General features: G+C 48.2%; 1 protein-coding gene across 1 annotated transcript in view; it reads left to right on the forward strand.

Annotated features, from left to right (window-relative positions):
• Window positions 1–352: 352 nt before the first annotated feature.
• LOC310801610 (LHFPL tetraspan subfamily member 3 protein-like) overlaps window positions 353–21,623 on the forward strand; it is a gene marked incomplete at both ends in the record, with an annotated part of 24,719 nt that continues 3,448 nt past the window's right edge. Inside the window, one exon of the mRNA XM_083665676.1 lies at window positions 353–782. Within this exon, the coding sequence (XP_083521802.1) occupies window positions 353–782 (430 nt within the window). The remainder of the gene's footprint in view (window positions 783–21,623) is intronic.

The raw sequence follows: 21,623 nt of genomic DNA on the forward strand, positions 1-21,623 counted from the left end.
TTCCGGGGACATTGGCGAGTGACGTGCCAGCAGCAATGTGTCTGTCAGACGGCTAGACAGCCATACGAACGGGGTGGGAGGGAAGTATTTCTCACATAGTTCATGAATCTAGTTATCAGTTAAATCTGAGTGCAAGCTTTCTGCTTTGGGTATCCAGTGTCTGCACTGGCATCGGGATGCGACGTCATGTGTTGAATGCGCTCGACAGATGTTGCCCGTGATTCAGTGCTTTTTCCTTTGGAGAATATTTTGGCTCTCGTAGGCATATTGCATGTTAGTAATTAGTCATTTGTTGAAACGCGACCTCATTTCTGCACCATAAGAGCACAGGATAGGCTACACACACTGTAAAATGATACCCGGAACTCCCGCATCTATGTTGCCGACTTCGGAGGATGCTAAATTGTACCAGGCTAATTATGTCCGGAACTCTCGGGCTATTGGACTCCTCTGGGCCATTTTCACTATACTGTTCGCCATCGTCAACGTGGTGATCTTCAGCCAGCCCTACTGGATCGGAGATGGTGTTGATACACCACAGGCCGGCTACTTCGGCCTCTATCACTACTGCATCGGAGAATACGGAATAGCGAGAGAGCCGGACTGTCAGGGGACCTTCACCGAGTTCGCTGCCATCCCCTCCAGCGCGTTCAAGGCCGCATCCTTCCTGGTCGGGATGTCCATGATGCTGGTTATGTCTTGTATGGCCTGCTTCGCCCTCTTCTTTGTCCTGAGCACGGCCACCGTCTACAAGATTTGCGGCTGGATGCAAGCAGCCTCAGGTAAGTGCCACCGGCATAGGAAACAAGTACTAGCCTATAGCATATTAGCCTAAGCTATAGAGAGTGAGTGTGATTTCTTGCTCATCTGGCTGTAGGCTGTATATGTATGTACAGTGTTTTGCTTACTTTTACATTCCGAATTGAATGTAACGGTGAAATGATAAAAAGGTGGCAGCTTCATTTGGATCAGTTTTCCCATGACAAGTAATGGATACTCCCCTTGCCAAAGTTTGCCTACAATGCTGAGTAGACTGGTGTTATCTAATTTCTAAAGATGGCATGGTTGCCCAGTAGCTAAGTTGCTCCACTGTCTCCTAACTTAGGAGCTGTCCATGGTTCTGTCAGGTGTGATTTATACACGGGAGAGACTAGGGAATACGCGGGGCCTGCAAACTGATGTTGAATTTCCGAATTGGTTAATAAGATTTGGTTATGGTTAAATGTTACGGTCTGGGTTAGGTTTCGGATTCATGGTTTCCACGCCCAGCGTGTCCGCTGGCTTCGTCGTTCCCAGGCTATACGGCGTCCGTGGGCGCTGGAGGGACAGCTATGCCACGGTGCTGTCCGTGGTCCTGAAGTGGCATGGCGGCTTGTGCATTGTGATTGTGCCTTGCGCACCACAACATTGTGGAGTTTTAACTCTCTTATGCCTTTGGTAATTTCTCAACATTGATATTCACTGCAGTACAAACCGCGTTTAGTTGTAAAGAGTGTTGGGTATGTAACGGGAAATATGCGTTTGCTGTCACTGGAATGGGACTTGGAATGGCTTTTTTTTAACTTAATTTGTACATGATGAAGTAATTTACTAACCCTAACCGTAACCCTTAATTAGGCTAAAGACTAAATGTTGTTAGCAGTCTCATGTGAGGTGGTCATGAGAATGTAAGGAATGTCCTGGTCTAGTGAAGTCCACTAAGGTGTGGTCAACTGCCATGTGTGGTCAGTACCAGTCAAAAGTTTGGACACACCTTCTCATTCAATGGTTTTTCTTTATTTTTATTATTTTCTACATTGTAGATTAATACTGAAGACGTCAAAACTATGAAGGAACACATATGGAATTATGTAGTAAACAAAAAAAAGTGTTAAACAAACCAGAATATGTTTTATATTTTAGATTCTTCAACGTAGCCACCTTTTGCTTTGATGACAGCTTTGCACACTCGTGGCAAGTTTGTGTCCAAAATTTTGACTGGTACTGTATGTCACAGGTTTCAACGTTCTATTTCTGAATCAGCAACGCGACATCGTAATCGTACATGTCCTCAAAATGGCTTTGATCTGCAGTCATGGGTGACAGAAACCAGTGGGGGGAAAAACAGGCGTTTGAAAATATTAAAACACTGCTAATTAGAGAGAAAATACATAAATATGAATCCTGACAGCGAGAGGAAATGGTGTCCACTATCTCCTCCAGAACTGTGACATCACGGGGCCAGACTCGTGCGATGGTTGATGAAAGACAGGAACAGCTTGCTGTGAAATGTCCTCTATGCTTGTACTGTACATCAAGGGAGGCTGGTGGAGGTAGAAATCGGAGGACGGCTCATTGTAATGCATGGAACGGAGCATGGTATCAAACACTCGTGTTCCATGCATTACAATGAGCCCGTCCTCCGTTTTTAGTTTTACCTCCACCAGCCTCCCCTGAACAGGTTAGATTGGCAAGTAATAGCATACCATTCCACATTCCATTCTCTGCATTACAATGGAGCCCGTCTTCCGATTTCTACCTCCTCTGTTGTACACAAGACTCTCTTAAAGTAGACAAGCCCTGCTCAAATAAAGTTCAAACCCTAATCAGAGATGCCGTCAAATCCCTCCGAATCTTCCACCCTCTCAAATCAATCTGAATCTAACACTCCCACCCACACACAGCTGTTTGGCCATGCTGCATTCTCCCTGTAAGCTGACGGCTTTTCCTCTGGTCAAATCTGCCTGGCCGCTTTCCTGCATACAGCAAAATACAAATGAGGGGATTATTTGGAAGAATTCCAGCACACTGCGTTATCTTGGGCTGAATTAACGCAATAAGCTAGTCTAATGAGGGCACCGCTGGGCTCGTGGCTTTGCAGTTAGGAAATGAAAGCAAGAGCAGAAAAAACAAGCAGGCCCTTTCAGACGGCCACAGCAGGCTGTCAGAGGGAGACGATAATGAGGCGGGCCTCGCCGTTCATCATTCACAGTCAACCTCCATTACGCTCTGGCTGCTCAAGGTTAGTCACACTCCGCAGCAAGTGACACATGTCCTGGGTGGTGATGGACAGGTGGCTCACTAGCATTTCCTGAACGTGTGACACTGACGTTACTCTGACGTTATACTTAGGTGGTGTGTTGGGACAAAGGAAAGAAAATTGACGTTGATGGTCAGGTGTGATGTGTTGAGTGCCAGTGTGGGTGTGGATGATCACAATAGGTTGTCCTGTCGTAGCCCTGGTAACCCTTCTACCTCTTCATCATGCCCCGGTCTTGATCCAAGGACCTTGTTATCTCTCTCTGTCTCTCTCTCTCTCTCTCTCTCTCTCTATGTCTCTCTCTCTCTCTCTCTCTCTCTCTATGTCTCTCTCTCTCTCTATCTCTATCTCTCTCTCTCTCTCTCTCTCTCTATGTCTCTCTCTCTCTCTCTCTGTCTCTCTGTGTGTGTCTCTCTCTCTCTCTCTCTCTCTCTCTCTCTCTGTCTTTCTCTCTCTCTGTCTCTCTCTCTATCTCTATGTCTCTCTCTCTCTCTATCTCTCTCTATGTCTCTCTCTCTCTCTCTGTCTCTCTGTGTGTGTGTGTGTGTCTCTCTCTCTCTCTCTCTCTCTCTCTATGTCTCTCTCTCTCTCTCTCTCTCTATCTCTCCTATGAGTGACACACGCTCAGTATTCACAGCACCGACTGACTGCTCCCTGAGCAGGAGCCTGATACCTTCCAGTCAGTGGAGGCTGGTGGAGGTAGAAATCGGAGGACGTCCATTCCATGCATTACAATGAGCCCGTCTCCTCATTTCTACCTCCACCAGCCTCCCCTGCTTCCAGTCTGTTCTCTCCCTCCATTCACACCACTCTCCCACGTCAGCCCTTGTACCGTGGTCTATCACAGGGGTATAATCTGACAGCACAAGTATTATTATTATCGTAATAGAGTTTGTTTGTTTTCTCTTCACGCCCTTCAGTGTGTGCACTGCACAGGCTTGTCCGTCTGTCTGAATTGAGTTAGGAGGAAGCCCATAATCTTATTGTCTTTGGCTCGCCGATCACTGATGCAAGTCTGGCACTCAGTAGTAGAATTGTCATTTGATTAGCGCCTGGTCATTCAGTGTGCTGCTTGTAAGGACGGACAGGTTGTGTAATGCATTTCAACAGCTATTATCAGTTAAGTGACTGTAGCACAACCTTCTCAGCTGTTAAGAACTCCGTAGCAAGGTCATGAATGTGGGCCCTCTCCACATATGGCCGGTATGTGAGGATTCAGTATACCCTGTCAGCTTCGTCATTTGGCCCACGTCTGTTTTCTACCAGTGTCCAGATGTGGCCCAGGTGCAACTTTGTTCCCCGGGCCAGAAGTGGGCTGGCTCTGGCTCCTATTCTTGAGCCTTATCTTTGGCATGAAAAGGCCAGACCTTGGCAAGCATGTGGATGTGGCCCCAGGTCCCAACCGCACTCAGACCAAAGATGGCCCAGTAGCTACAGGAACGTCTCAGGGCCACATTCCTCTTACCAGAGCTGGCCCACAGCAAATTGTCAACTCTCATGCAGGTCTGGCCCATATAATACTTGCCGTTTCCGAGGGTTAGACCAGATCTGGCCCGCAATTGTATGCCTTCTGTGCTGCAGCTCTCAGAGATCCCAAGAGGCATCCATTAGCCTGGTGGATCGGGAGGTGAGTCATTTAGACAACTTTGATCATTCCTCAACAGTGGCAGCTGCGGTACGGTAGCTACGCTAACTACGCCAGCTACTGTAGTCGTGCTCTCTGGTGGGTCAGCCGCGGCACGCGCCTCAGAGGCACTCTTCTCCTCTTTGCAACCCAGGAAACAGGCTGAATGTTTCATGAGGCAGCCAAACAACCAGAAGACATCTGAGGGGCATCAGTCGCACTGCAGCTCTCAAAATGTCTGCCTTGTACAGTGCTGTACGCACACCTTTTCTTGAAAAGGAGTTGAAGTGCTCCCCCTGGTCCTTTTTTCGCAGGCCTCCCATCCATCCTCTTTACGAGGGCTATTTCTGTCTCCCACGTCAGGCCCAACATGCATGGTATAGGGATAATGGAGGATAGTGGGGTTGTTTTACAGTGGGCTGAGCATGGCATCTCACATCTGACACACAAGGGTCCCCTCCATTACCTTCACACCATTTCACCCTTCTCCTCCTCCCTCTACACTCCCCGTCTCTTTTACCCTGAATCCCTCTTTAAGACCTTGCATCCTTTCCCATTCCCTCTTCCCTCTCCTTTCCCTCCTCCCCCCTCACTCCCCCTGTTCACAGTCTCCCCCCTTGCACCCAGTACAGTATGTGCAATGCCCCCCCCCCCGTCCCCTCTCTCTCTCTTTCTCTCATTTCTCCCCCTCTCTCCCTCTCTCTCTTTCTCTCTTTTTCTGCAGCTCTCCATTCTGTGCACCAATTAAGTGAGAAATGCCAAATGAAGCTGGCAGTGCCCTCCGAGGCAGCCAGGCCGTGAGGTCAGTGATAATTACTCCCCCCGTACAAAGTCTTTTCTACCTCCTCTCCACTTCCTGATGTTGTTGCCTTGTCGGGAATGACTCATTGCTCTGACAGAACAAGACATAATCGGCGCCCCAATTTGCCGGAGCAAAATAGTGCCGAGCGTATGAAGAATACCAACTCTACAGTAGGACTCTTTTATTGTAGCTTGTCTTTAACAATGTAACAAAGTAGTGAAGTCTGAAAACGCATTTGCATATGGAAACGCCAGACGCAGCATTCAAAACTCGTCTGTTAGAAACTTAATTAAGGTAAAGATGGCCGACTTTGCTCACATTTGACCAATTTTGGCACGTTGAAATCGGAGCCCGTAATCTGTGAAGAAAACGTCTGAAAGTCTGTGAGGGCAAATGCAGGAAATACACGTGCAGTGTAACGTGCGTTCATATTATATGGATTCAAAACACAATGCAAAGGCAAGACCAGAACGGCTGATGACATTTAAGAGCATTCTGCGCCTGTTCTACGGCATAAACAGATCAATGAACAGGCCTTGCCCTGTCCACTACACAGTTAACTGAAATGAAGCTGAGAGGTACCTCAGAAGCTGCAGCCGTGCATTAGGGTGTTAACAGCATTAGGTCCATTTGGTAGGCCGGGCCTTATTGATTCAGCAGTCTCTAGTGCTGTGTTGTTTCTGTACTCTAATGAGACACACCCTCACGTCTGTCTGGCTCTCACACACACACACACAAAAATACGCACACACACACACACACACACACACACACACACAAATGCACACGCACACACCGTCTCACACACACACGCGCACGCACACACACACACACACACACACACACAAGCACTATTTGCTCAAGCATACACCTATGGAATTTATGTAGTGTTTGTTCATATCAGTGCTTTGGAGTGTGTACAGTACAGTACCGTATGTTATGTCTGTGTGTGTTTAAACTGCCACTGGAGCATTGTATGGTAATTCAGTAAGGAATCAGGAAGAACATTTCACGCTCAGCGGCGCGAGCATGTATACGGCTCAGAAGAAAACACCTCAGGCTGGCATTAAGGACGACACACACTCTCAGTAGTAGTAACGCAGAGAATGACATCATCGGAATAGTAACAATGGAAGAGTGGAGTGGAGAAAAGAGACAGGAAGTGAGGTGAGAAAAAGAGGAGCTATGCCCATAAAAGGAGACGGTGAGAGATATCAAGAGCAGGGGAGGTGGTGGAGGTAGAGATCGGACGACGGGCTCATTGTAATGCACGGAACGGGATGAGGAACGGTGTCAGGCACCGTGTGTTCCACGGCATTACCAATGAGCCCGTCCTCCGATTCTCTTCTACCTCCACCAGCCTCCCGTGAGCGTGTTAGATAGGCAAGTAACAGCACGGGGCTCTGAAGGCGGACAGCCAGACGCTGCATCAAAGCGTGACGCCAGTGAGGACAGGACAAACCAATAAGCTTTCTTTCTCTGTCTCTGTTCTTTCTCTTTCGCTATCTTCATCTCTCTCTCTCTCTCTCTCTCTCTCTCTCTCCCCTCGCTCTCTCTCTCTCTCTCTCTCTCTCTCTCTCTGTCTCCCTCTCTCCCCTCGCTCTCTCTCCCTATCTCTCTCTCTCTCTCTCTCTCTCTCTCTCTCTCTCTCCCCTCGCTCTCTCTCTCTCTCTCTCTCTCTCTCTCTCTCCCTATCTCTCCCTCTCTCTCTCTCTCTCTCCCCTCGCTCTCTCTCTCTCTCTCTCTCTCCCTATCTCTCTCTCTCCCTCTCTCTCTCTCTCTCTCCCTATCTCTCTCTCTCCCTCTCTCTCTCTCTCTTTCCCTCTCTCTCTCTCTCCCTATCTCTCTCTCTCCCTCTCTCTCTCTCTCTCTCTCTCTCTCTCCCTCTCACAGTCCATTAGTTTCAGTGAGAGAAGGCTCGGACTGAAAAGAAGCATTAAAACCCCGTTAAATGGAGAGATGGATAGCAGGAGAGCCCTTGAGTGAGAGCGCTTTAGTCAGCCTGCACTTTACTGAGTCCTCCAGTCTGCAACGTTCCACCTAGACACTGCGTCAGGGTGGAGGTGCTGATGTGGCTACTGTTCTTGTGCCATATTTTAGAAGGAGGCTTTGCAGAAAAACACTAATTAGTTTTTGTGTGTGTGGGTGCGTGCGTACATGTGCGTGTGTGTTTGTGTATGTGTGTGCACGCATGCGTGTGCGTGCTTGTGTATGTGTGTGTGTGTGTGTGCGTGTGTTTGTGTGTGCGTGCATGTGTTTGTGTGTGCGTGCATGTATGTGTGTGCGTGCTTGTGTATTTGTGCGTGTGTGTGGGGGTGTGCATGCATGCGTGTGTGTGCGTGCTTGTGTTTGTGTGTGTGTGCGTGCAGGTACACTTGCGTGCATAGCTTTCATAGAGCAGCATCAGGTCCCCAGGGTGAGGAGCGCAGAAGCACCGCCACGATCTGCAGCCTCATGACCCTGCGCTGCCCATGGCCTTCTGAGGAGGCACTTTGCAGCACGCTGGTCTCACACAAACAACTTGCCGAAGTCACCACACATGTAAACAACACATCCGTGTTTATGCAAGCGCTGACGTGTGCAGCACCAAAGTGCTGTCTGTAAACACAAGCGCTTTAATAAAGCTTGACTTTGCTTTGTAGAAACGCTGCATAGGGAAGCCTTTGCCGTCGCTGAGAGCGGCCCCTTAATCGGAGAAGAAACAACAACGCTGCCAGTATCAAGCTGTAAACATTGTAAATACCCGTTTTAGCATCAGATTAGCGGTGAGGATTATACAACTTTGTCGGTTAGTGACCCAGGCTAAGGACCCCCAGAGCCTTAGCCATATGCCTTTCAGCCTTGGGCACCATATCTGTGCAAGTCAATGAACACAGCAGGACCACGTTGTCACATCAGAAGTGGATGAATTTGGGGCATGAACTGCCCCCGTCAACCCCAAGATGACCCACCCCTGGCTGATGAGCATCTGGCTGATGTCCCAGTCACTCAGTTGAGCTTTAATCTACTGGACAGCACACAGGGATGCAGGCTGCAGCCATGAATGCATCTAACACAAACAGTTGCAGACGCGGTGCGTCAGCATGAATGCACAGCATGGTCCTATATATATATATATATATACATGCTCATTAGTTCACTTGCATTGGACACATACTGTCTCCATGGGCAACAGTTACACAACGTTACAAAACAACTCTACCCTTATCAGTCTCTAGTCCGACTTAATCCATCCTCTTAATCATCAATCTCTTAGATCTCTGCCTGTGAGGGGACTAGTCTTAAGGACCTCCTTATCCTGATTCCAGACGAGCCAAGTGAGCTCTAATCAGTCACCCCCCCCTCCTCGCCCCCGTCCCCCGTCCCCTGTCCCCCGTCCCCCTCCCCTTCTCATGGTGTAATGCAGCATTCATGTAATCTCGGAAACTCATAATTAATGTGGTTTTATTTTGTTTGTTGCATAGACCTTTTGCTTCATTCATATACCGTCTTTGGTTCATTCATATACCCTCTTTGGTTCATTCCTATACCCTCTTTGGTTCATTTGTATACCCTCTTTGGTTCATTCATATACCCTCTTTGGTTCATTCCTATACCCTCTTTGGTTCATTTGTATACCCTCTTTGGTTCATTTGTATACCCTCTTTGGTTCATTTGTATACCCTCTTTGGTTCATTTGTATACCCTCTTTGGTTCATTCATATACCCTCTTTGGTTCATTCATATACCGTCTTTGGTTCATTTGTATACCCTCTTTGGTTCATTTGTATACCCTCTTTGGTTCATTCCTATACCCTCTTTGGTTCATTTGTATACCCTCTTTGGTTCATTTGTATACCCTCTTTGGTTCATTCCTATACCCTCTTTGGTTCATTCGTATACCCTCTCCGTCCGCGCGGGGGAAACTCGGGTATCATCTTTGCATGAGTTTCCAAGTCGGACATTTCGGAGATTCCCAGTTTCCCCTGGGAGCTCACGAACAGCGCGCTGCGGAGCGCCTCCTCGGCGTACAGTATGACATCATCCGACCCCCGGTGAGGTATATCTTTTTAATGTACAGTGGATAGTGAGACAGCAGGGGAGAAGACCGTCTGTGTTTTACAGCTTTAATGGAGTGTTAGTGCTCTTAACCATGATACACAGAGGACCGAGAGGCTGAGAGGATGAGAGGATGAGAGGATGACAGGCTAAGAGGCTGAGAAAGCTGAGAGGCTGGGAGGATGAGAGGCTGAGAGGCTGGGAGGCTGAGAGGCTGAGAAAGCTGGGAGGCTGAGAGGCTGTGAGGATGAAAAGCTGGGAGGCTGAGAGGCTGGGAGGCTGAGAGGCTGGGAGAGGCTGAGGGGCTGGGAGACTGAGAGGCTGAGAGAGAGACTGACATGCTGGGAGAGGCTGAGAGACTGAGAGGCTGGGAGAGGCTGAGAGACTGAGAGGCTGGGAGAGGCTGAGAGGCTGGGAGAGGCGGAGAGGCTGGGAGAGGCTGAGAGAGAGAGACACCCGCAGTACGCTACCAACTGTAGTCGTTGTCTATATCAGCAGAGCACGACACCCTGAGTCACGGGTCCCTCTATCCACTGTCAACGCGCTCAGAGACCCCTGAGGTGTGATCGTACGATGACGCCGTGAACGAGGCAGAAGTCAAAGAAGACAAAGGCAAAAGGTGAGAGCTTTGATGCCTCCGCGGTGGCAGCAGACTCCAACGGTGATCGTCAGGCTGTGTACGCAGGCTAGGTCTGAAACACACAGCGCTCCAGTAGCAGATTCCTTAGCACTGTGTAAGAAAGGAAGCTGGAAGGAGCGGTATGGGATAATTGCGGAATCAATCTGTATTCCCCGCGGGTGTTTGTAGAGCGGCGCCGAAACTGCCTCTGCTGACCTACGACCCTTTCAATCAAATCAACTGGAGGCACAACGCTGCCTCCTGCACGCTAATCCATACCGCCGCCACAGCCGCGGCGGGCGCTGCTCACTAAGGTGAGATAGAGATGATCTCTGGAGTCCAACCTCATCTCAACATACGTCCCTTTCCCTCTATCTCTCTGTCTTGTTCTTTCTCTACCCTATACTTATTTTCTCTCTCTCTCTCTCTCTCTCTCTCTCTCTCTGTTTCTTTCTCTACCCTATTCCCTTCTTAATTTCTCTCTCTCTCTCTCTCTCTCTCTCTCTCTCTCTACCCCTCCCTCCATTTCTCACAACCCTACCCCCTCCCCTCCCTGCTCTCTCTCTCTCTCTCTCTCTCTCTCTCTCTCTCTCTCTCTCTCTCTCTCTGTGTTTCTTTCTCTACCCTATTCCCTTCTTAATTTCTCTCTCTCTCTCTCTCTCTCTGTACAGCTGATCTGCCACCCCCCTGCATTAACACCTTACGGTTCTGCTTTTTTAATTAAACAACATAAGCCAGTTGAACTCTATTTAATTAGTGCTGGGAGGCATAGGGGAACAATCAGCTATGCAGCTCACCATCTTGCTGACAGCAGAGAGGAAGAGGAAGAGGTGGATGATGATGAAGAAGAGGTGGAAGGAGAGGTACATACCGAGTACATACGTTGCATACAAAAACAAAAATCTACTTCGGTATTATAACACCGTAGCTACGAGAGACGAGAGAGAGAGAGAGAGAGAGAGAGAGAGAGAGAGAGAGAGAGAGAGAGAGAGAGAGAGAGAGCTAGAGAGACAGAGAGAGAGCTAGAGAGAGAGAGAGAGAGAGAGAGAGAGCTAGAGAGACAGAGAGAGAGCTAGAGAGAGAGAGAGAGAGAGAGAGAGCTAGAGAGAGAGAGAGAGAGAGAGAGAGAGAGAGAGAGACAGAGAGAGAGAGAGAGAGAGAGAGAGAGAGAGAGCTAGAGAGACAGAGAGAGAGCTAGAGAGAGAGAGGGAGAGAGAGAGAATTAAGGAGGTATGCTGAGTTGAAGTTTCAAGTTAAGTTTAATTTGTTTTACAGTGCATTTTAACACACTATACACAGTATAAAACCAAACACATTAACAAAACTCATACCATACCATAAATATAAGCATTTGGGTACACAATCATCTCCGGGACATGGGGAATGGGGAAAGGAAGTGGGTGAGATGGAGGCCTGGAGACGCCTTAGGAAAGAAGGTCTGGCAGGACTACAGGCTCTGCTGCAGCTGCTCTGGTTCAGAAATCAGATGTGTCCCAGTACATGTTTTTGGAAGTTAATCCAAACCAATCAATGATGATCAATCAGTCCTCTCCTCTGTGTGAAGTGTATGCAGCGGCAGGTTTCAACGGCGAGTCCTCCAGTCTCCCAGGGTGCCTTCTGGGTGTGGACTATAGATTTGCCATCTGAGTTCATCTCTGTGATCTGAGAAAGGGGCGAGGCAGGCGGCTGATTTATTCTGGTGGGGGAGCTGGGAGGTGAGGCAACAAGGACACTGTGGTCCATCAAAATGTACCGTACTGTCGGGACAGCGACAGCATTACTATACATTGTGTGTGTGGGTGTGTGTGTGTGTGTGTGTGTGTGTGTGTGTGTGTGTGTGTGTGTGTGTGTGTGTGTGTGTGTGTGTGTGTGTGTGTCCTTCATCAACTGGGGACAGGTTGTGTCTCAGTTGAGGTTGAGGTGGAGATGCTTCTGAGGTGGAGATGCTTCTGACAGGCAGGTGTGGCAAATGTGGACCGGTAATTGTTTTTGGGGGTTTAGGAGTGCACCTGTGTGTATGTGCGTGCGTGCGTGCGTGCGTGCGTGCGTGCGTGCGTGTGTGCGTGCGTGCGTGCGTGCGTGCGTGTGAGCACACCCATGCGTGTGCTTGTTCATTCTAGTCATAATCTGTAAGTAACAGAATGGATTCTGTGGTAAAGGCGGTAGAACGTCTGTTTTGTAGGCAGTTCACTGAAAATGAACATTTTGTGGAATTAGGGCAATGGTAATGTATTCATTTCCCCATGTTTGACAATGTTCATGGCATCATAATGATGTTGAAACCATATTTATTTATTTTTACTTAGCATTTATTTATCCAGGGAAAACCCATTGAGACCAAGGGCTCTTTTGCAGATGAACCCTGACCACAATATAAATACATCATTACAAAACAACACATTAAATACACAACACAATAAAACGCAAAACACACACTGTAATTAATCAAAACGAGAGCATGCCTCTGTGAGTTGGTCCCCATCCAAGGTCTTTAAATGACTGTGTGGGAGAGCGAATGCTCCAACCCCAGTCTCCCCTGCAGATCCTTCCAAGTCTGAGGAGCACAGTAGCTAAAAGCTGTTTTTTCCTAATTCCGTGGACACCCGTGGGACGTTACCAAGCAGCAAGCTGTGAGATGCACATCATCAGGCGATGACCTACTTAAACAGGGGTTTCTTCCCTCCCGCTGGGGCCGCAGCCCTACAGTGTGCATATTCAGAGTGTTTGATCGTTGACCGGAAGAGCACTCTCTTGTGGCGGCCGCGGCTACTCCTCCCTGTCCTCCCCCGTGCTCACGGCCCCGTCAATGTTTTCCCTGAGAAAATCAAAGGCCCCTTTTGATCCCTGCAGCCCTGCTGGCCAATCCCGATCTGCCATGGAGGTACGACGGGCTGCATCTGGACCAGTTACATAAGTACCCAGCGGCCCCATGCGGAGCTTCCTGCTCAGCAGCACTGCAGTTTACTCTGCGCTCCTCCCTCCCCCCTTCCCTTCCCCTCCCCCCTCCCCCCTACACCCACCTCCGCTGCCTTCACCTCGGAGCGGTGCCTCTGTCACAAGCCCGATCTAAACGCAGGTTAGAGAAGCCTAGAGATGATAGGGATCAGCGCAGTTCAAACGGTTTCTTTTCTTAGAAGAGAGGCACACCCCCCTCCTCGCCCCCTTCCTCTCCCCCCCTCCTCTCCCCCCCTCCTCCACCCCCCTCCTCGCCCCCCTCCTCTCCCCCCCAGTCCCCCTTATCAACTGTGGGTCGTTCCATCGCCCTTCTCCCTCTCTAATCCCGACCAGGAGTCGGTTTGTAGTAATGAGCAGCCTTCTCACAGCGCGGCCTAGGTGGACATTAGCAGTCAATGCACAGTGGCTCCCAGAATAGATTACCCCCCCAAAACAAGTCTGGAACACACACACACACACACACACAGTAATGCCAGCAGGCATCAGTTCCAAGGAGAACTGTACTGCACCCACGCATTGTTAGAGAAATGGAGCCCCCTGATCTTAACGGCAGGTTTTAATGACTTAATGGCTAATACACATTGATGGTCTTATCTTTGGATGGTTTAATGCTTTGACCATCCATAGTGGTAATGCATCTGTTGGTAATAGCCCTTGGAGAAGGGATTATTGGTGTAGCTGTAAGTGGAGATATATATATATATATATATATAATACATAGGCCATTTAGCTAACACTTTTATCCAAAGTGGCTTGTGCAGTACGAGTGCATACATTTTTCAGTATATATGGTCCCAGCAGGAATCTAACACACAACCTAAGCGTTGTTGGCACCATGCTCTACCAACTGAGCCACAGAGGACCAGAGATAGACACAGTATGGACTGTGTGACCTTGTGTGACCTTGTGTGACCTTCCTGTCAGTCTCACAGGTCCCAGTCCATCACGTAAGTTAGCTGATGGTTTCTTTGACCACATTGACATGTTTTTACGCCGCGACAGAAGAAACAGATGTCCCTTTTTCATCCTGACGTCTCCACCCCCTCCAGCCAGAGCTTTAAGACATAATACTACTCCTCTACTTCCATCGACTACTTTCACCCAAGTCACAACTCATCGTGCGTCCTATAGCACAGTTCCTCCAGCCATAGCTGGTGTTCTTCTTATCCCAAGGACATATTTGTAGTTAAAGATGTTTTTGCAAGATTGCAAGATGGTGAAAAGTCACTCTGTGCCACCACAAAGAGTCCATCTGAGAGGAGCTGATGGAATAAGCCGTTCCCTGCTGCATCTAATCCCAGAATTGATGTGATAGGTAAGCTGCGGGCATTATGTGCTTGCTGTGAAGAAAAGAGCTGATGATGTTGACAGAGAGGGCTTCAGAGGATGCTGGGAGCACCTCTCACCCTTGAAGCATGACAAGTTTTGGCAACAACTGGAGCAGAAATAGATTCGTAGTGAAGACACTCACTTTTCTCAACAACCCTGTGAACCGTCGGATGCAGTCACTGGGAAAGTTTTCTCGTGCTTGCTTTCTAGAGAGAATAAACACTGTGACATAATCCCCCCCCTGAAAAAGTTCTTAAATTTTTCAATGTTCAATTTGATATTGAAACTTTATGAAATTCATGTCAAGCCAAAATGTACTGAAACATTTTAGATCTTCATATTTTAAATCCAACAGTAATTGACTATTGAATGCTTGCTACCACACCAGCTAGAATCCAAGATATCCCGAGAAACAAAGTACGATGTAATTGAAAAAAAAGTGACATTATCATGTCCTCTCAAAGACTCTACGAAAATAAAGTTACATTATCACTTCCTCTCAAGGACTCCCAAATACTATTAAGAACATTTTTATGAAGCACAATGCTAATGTTTTCCGCTCACTTTGGTTGACACAGTACATAAACCAGGACCATGAGTGAATACTCTGACTTGTGAGAGCACACACTGTCACACTACATTAACTGACTTTTCTTAAAGCCTGCTCTAAATTGCTCCATTTATCTTGCCTCAATTACGACACATCATTGTCTGAGCCAGAACTCATCATTCCTGAGGACTTTGGCTCATCTGTGAATCCAGAGATTTATCTTAATTGTTGAGAGTGTGTGGAGGGTCGACTTTGCCCATAGCTCATCACCATTCTACGTGGCAGGCTAAAACCTCTGCTCTCTCCACACTCTCAACGCAGAGAGAGCCGATGCCAAATGTGGAGGTGAATATACTAAATATAATATAAAATATAAACTAATATACTAAATATTCACTTGGAAGTCAGAGTCCGTTGTGTGTTGGTACGGGAACGCAGCCAGGATGGCCATGAAGGAGGGCAAGAGAAGATCATAAAGTTACAGTCAGCTGCAGTCTGGTTGTCAATGTCAGGATGTGTTCATCCAGAAACTGCAGGCCAAGACTCATCAGGGGACAATATCACACAGCCACCACACAGTGCAGTTCAGGAGTAGGTTCATCGTGCCCAGGTACACCAGAGAGGGTTCAGGAGTAGGTTCATCGTGCCCAGGTACACCAGAGAGGGTTCAGGAGTAGGTTCATCATGCCCAGGTACACCAGAGAGGGTTCATCATGCCCAGGTACACCAGAGAGGGTTCAGGAGGAGGTTCATCATGCCCAGGTACACCAGAGAGGGTTCATCATGCCCAGGTACACCAGAGAGGGTTCAGGAGTAGGTTCATCATGCCCAGGTACACCAGAGAGGGTTCAGGAGTAGGTTCATCATGCCCAGGTACACCAGAGAGGGTTCATCATGCCCAGGTACACCAGAGAGGGTTCAGGAGTAGGTTCATCATGCCCAGGTACACCAGAGAGGGTTCAGGAGTAGATTCATCATGCCCAGGTACACCAGAGAGGGTTCAGGAGTAGGTTCATCATGCCCAGGTACACCAGAGAGGGTTCATCATGCCCAGGTACACCAGAGAGGGTTCATCATGCCCAGGTACACCAGAGAGGGTTCAGGAGTAGATTCATCATGCCCAGGTACACCAGAGAGGGGTTTTTACCCACAGCCATCAGACTTTTTAATCAGTGTAAATGATTAATTGATGGATGATGATGGTAATATGGATGTTGTTGTTGCTTGTTTTCCCCAGTAGGATAGACAACAACATTTTTGCTTTTTAAAAAATGATCTCTATTAGTTGCTTTCAGATGTCTTATTGTGTTTTTTCATCATGTCCTGTGTCATTGTTTTGTTTTGTCCTTGTAATGTATTGATCATGCAGAGTGATTCCCCTTTGGGATCAGCAAATGACTTCTCTGCTCTGTTCTAAGCAGCATTAAACTAAATCTGGCCTTTAGTCATTTTGTCTTATTAATCAGGACCCAATCACCAGGGCCCAGTATTTCAAAACTTTTAATCTAGATCAGAATGATCCGGATTATTTTTTGCTATTTGGGATCAGATCTATCTGGCAGATGTTGAGTAGTACAGGGGAAATCAGCCAGCTCGATCTGATCCTGGACAGCAAAAAAATAATAATTCTGATCCAGATTAAAAGTTTAGAAATACTGGGCCCATACAATGTAGATCATTGTATCAGTGTACAACAGTTGTCCTAGAGTTCAATCTACTTGTGTATTCTATGGAGTGCTCTCCTATGGAGGAATAGGGTGGCATTCTCATGTCCTCTGTGGCTCAGTCGGTAGAGCATGGGACTAACAACACTTAGGTTGTGGGTTTGATTCCCGCTGGGACCATATATACTGAAATGTGTGCACTCACTGCGATGTAAGGCGCTTTGGATGAAAGCGTCAGCTAACTGGCAGATGTTATTACCGTACACAACAAATGACGGGAGTAAAAGCTGTTTTACATATCATCTTTCTATGACGGCATCAGCGACATATGAAAAGTTCAGGAGGTGCACGACACCCCCCCGGCGACACCCCCCCGGCGACACCCCCGTGGCGACACTCAGAAGTGTTGTCAGTTGTCGGCAGTGTCGATCAACGAAGCATAAATTAACCTTAAGAGGCATTTGACATCGGGGTCTCTGGTGGACGGTGCTTTGCTGTGATTCAAAAAAGCACACTCACAGAAGCACACTCACAGAAGCACACTCACAGAAGCACACACACTACAAGGACTCACTCCCCTGTCTCCACTGCTGTGAGAGGACCTTTGTGACCTCAGTAGTCCGCCTCGGTCCAGCCAGTGGACAGATCTCTTCTCTTCATATTCAAACCCCAGTGTGCTGACCTCTGACCTCTGCTCTGTCTGCTTTCTCTGTGAGGTGGAGGCAGCCAGAGCTGTTAAATGGGGAGCAGGGGAGGCTAGTGGAGGTAGAAATCGGAGGACGGGCTTATTGTAATGCCTGCCATGCGTTGCAATGAGCCTGCCCTCCGATTTCTACCTCCACCATGGGGAGGCAGGGGAGTTCAGGGTGATTCAGAGGTATATGAGCCCAGAATGTTGCAGACCAGATGGCTTGGCTATGTGAACCATCACAACCCCGGCTTCTGTTTGAGAGCAAGACAGAGAGTGACATCACAAGCTGATTGTTTATCGAGTGCCAGTGAGCGTCAGTGAGAGAGTGTGTGAGAGAGTGTGTGTGTGTGTTGTGTGTGTGTGTGTGTGTGTGTGTCATCTTTCTTGAATTAAGGAGCATAATGATTGGGTGACTGACTGGAGCCCTGGAGCTGGGTGAGTAACGATATAATAGCGGACATTATGTCAAATTGACAAATGTATCACACACGCACACACACGCACGCACACACGCACGCACGCACACACACGCACGCACAGACTAATCCCCCATTCATAATCCACCCATTGACTCAAGGCCCTTGAGAACCACCACATACACATACACACGCACACATACACACACACACACACACACACTAACACACACACACACCCACTACTTTACTATACCCATTATCCTTCATCGTTATCCTTGTTATTATCCTTCATCGTCCTCTTAAGAAAACCATTCCTCCAGAAATAGTCTGCCCGCGGGGCCGCTCCTCACCGTCAGACACCCGCTTCTCCCCACCGGCTCCTTTGAGCTCCTTTGAGCAGCCTGTACCGTAGCAGACAGAAGCAGGCCACCAGAGGCACTGCCAACTCGGGTCCCCGTTCTCCGAGACAATAGAGCCCAGCTCCAGGCTCCTGCAGAACTCCCACACCCCCGCAGTCTGGTGCCGGTGCTGTGGGGAAGCAGACACATGTCTCTAGTTTCCGTCTCCCCTGTCGAGAGATGACTCACGCAGTCATACGGTCATCTACTACAGCGAGACGCAACCACAGCCACAGCACAGCCCGGGGCTCCCAGGCCAGCCAGCCAGCCAGCCAGCCAGACCAGCCAGCCAGCCAGCCAGCCAGCCAACAGGGGAGGCTGGAGAGTGTCCGGAGAGTAGGGGAGGTCAGTCTAGAGAGCGAACGCCCCCGGGATCAGACTACACAAACAAAAGGCCAGACTATTGTCATTGAAGTTGGGGCACATTTGGGTCAGCATCGTACCTCTGGGAGACCTTCGTTTGCGGCGCTGCAGGCGAGACACCTACTGCATATTCAGATCATACCAATCACCTACTGCATATTCAGATCATACCAATCCCCACAGGGATCCGTTCCCCTGTTACAAGGACTTCTGTGGGGAAATGTGTTTCACTCAGAAATAGTAGCAGTTGTTACCTTAAATGTCATCCCGTCAGCACTTGGACCTCGTACACAAGTGAATATGCATATTTCGGTGGCGAAGCGAGGTGGCTGTTAAGTAAACATGCTAATTTATTTATCAGCACAAGGATGTGTCACTGTAGCAAGTGACACATGACGCTAAAACACATCGGCGCCGGTTCCATTTTGCACGGAGAAATGTGTGTGTGTGTGTGTGTGTGTGTGTGTGTGTGTGTGTGTGTGTGTGTGTGTGTGTGTGTGCGTGCGTGAGCACAGATGTAAGTGGTAGACCCATATGCAGTGAGAGATAGAAGAGGGTGTGTGTGTATGTGTGTGTGTATGTATAATTCAGTTTGTCACAGCTATTTAAACAGAGAGCTGCAGAAAATAGGATTCACAAAGGACTGTGGGAGCTGAAAAATGTTAATCCCATTTCATGGCTACTTAGATGTGCTGCAGATGTGAGAGAGATGAGCAGAGTTACCGAGCCCTGCAGAGAGAGAGAGAGAGATATGCTCACACACACACATACACACACACACACACACACACACACACACACACACACACACACACACACATACACACACACACACACACACACACACACACACACACACACACATACACACACACACATACACACACACACACACACACACACACATACACACACACACACACACACACACACACACACAAACATTTGCACAGCACAGACCCTATCTCCCCGAGACATGCGTACAATATAGTCATCCGTTCTCAAACACTAAAAATACACAGACTCACGTAAGCATGCAAACCACCTCCCTATCAAAGCTCTTGAAAGAACACCAGGTGGATAAGGGACCATTTGGGGGTGGATTTGCAAACATTGACACATTGGCTATACCACATTAGTTTTGGATTCTTCCGGTTATGCTGTTTTTACAATGACATGAGCACTTGACTGATTGTTCTCATTGTGTAGAAAGACCCATAGTCTCGTTCCCAGGCCCAAATGCAAGAAAGGTCTGGTGGACCAACGCATCAAACCTGGCCTTCATTAAGGCCAATAGAAAGGTTGTCGAAAACGGACAAACGCATACCCCCCCCCTCCTCCCCGTTCTTGCACACCACACATTTCTGATTCTGAGCTACGCCTCACAGCCATGTGATTCACTGAAATCAAATAATAACAAATAAATTCACTCCCACAAGTTAATTCACTCCCACTAAGGCCAGGTTTGAGTCGTTATTATTCCAGGCACATATGCGCTGTGCGAGGCAGCCCGGGGATGAGGTTAAACAACCCAGAACTAGTATTCACTGGTGACGGTGGGGCCAAAGTGATGCGGTCACACCTGGCGCCGTGAGACTGGAGCTGCTCCCCTGAGATAACATGAGACAAGCCTTTGATAGAAGGTCTTTTGGGTGGCATCCCTCAACCTCTCCATCTGTCGGTGTGTGTGCTCTCTCGTGTCCCTGGACGCCCTTCAGATCACACACCACCCTCTCCGCGGCTGTCTTACATAAGCTCCTGCCTTGTTAGCCAAGTGATTTTTCCAATTCCAGATTGCCAATCCCGGGATCCCAGTGTTCCCAGCTCGCCGGCTGAGAATAGCTCCGCCCAGGGGCCCAGCATATGGCAGACAGAGCTCATGACGTTAGCATGATCCTGGAAACGTGCTGCGAGACACGTAGAGGACCTGGCTCTCCGTACACGCTCTGTCTCTCTCTCTCTCTCTCTCTCTCTCTCCCTCTCTCTCTCTCTCTCTGTCTCTCTCTCTGTGTGTCTCTCTTTCTCTCCCTCTCTCTCTCTCTCTCTGTCTCTCTCTCTCTCTCTCTCTGTCTGTCTCCCTCTCTCTCTCTTTTCTCTCTCTCTCTGTCTCTCTCTCTGTGTCTCTCTCTCTCTCCCTCTGTCTCTCTCTCTCTCTTTTCTCTCTCTCTATGTCTCTCTTTCTCTGTCTCTCACTCTACCTCTCTCTCTCTCTCTCTCTTTTCTCTCTCTCTCCCTCTCTCTCTCTCTCTCTCTCTTCTCTCTCCCTCTCTCTCTCTCTCTCTCTCTTCTCTCTCCCTCTCTCTCTCTCTCTCTTTCTCTCTCTCTCTTTCTGTCTCTCTCTTTCTCTCTCATGCTCTCGAGAGATCAGAAAGAAGGAGAGAAAGAGGGAGAGAAGGGCAAGACTGAAAGGGTAGTAAATGCCACCGGTTATCATTGTGTCTCCGCTGCCTGTGATTGACAGCTGCATTCAGTCAGGTGCTGCTGTTGTGCATGTCCACTGTTCCTGAGTAGTGTATCTGTCAGCATAAGACTGGAGTTTCCAAGTGGAAATGGAAGACTATGTGAATCAGTGGAGGCTGGTGGAGGTTGAAATCGGAGACAGGCTCATTGTAATGGGTGCCTATGGCCCCTGGTCCGAGCATTGATTACTTTATCTTATTCTTAATGACTGATGGATAGATGATTCACTTACTTAAACAAATGTATTTGTTGTAAGTCGCGTTGGATAAAGGCGTCTGCTAAATGCCATAAATATAATGAACTGGAATGAGGAATGGCATCACATGAATGAGGAATGGCATCACATGAATGAGGAATGATATCACATGAATGAGGAATGATGTCACATGAATGAGGAATGATGTCACATGAATGAGGAATGGCATCACATGAATGAGGAATGATGTCACATGAATGAGGAATGATGTCACATGAATGAGGAATGATGTCACATGAATGAGGAATGGTATCACATGAATGAGGAATGATGTCACATGAATGAGGAATGGTATCACATGAATGAGGAATGATGTCACATGAATGAGGAATGATGTCACATGAATGAGGAATGATATCGACAAACCCAAGGTCCGGAATCTCAAATCAGTGATGTTTTGAGTCCTGAGCAAGGCCCATGGTGTTTGCTCAAGGCC

This window comes from Argentina silus, assembly GCF_951799395.1.
Source record: "Argentina silus genome assembly, chromosome: 3".
Taxonomy (NCBI): Eukaryota; Metazoa; Chordata; class Actinopteri; order Argentiniformes; family Argentinidae; genus Argentina; species Argentina silus.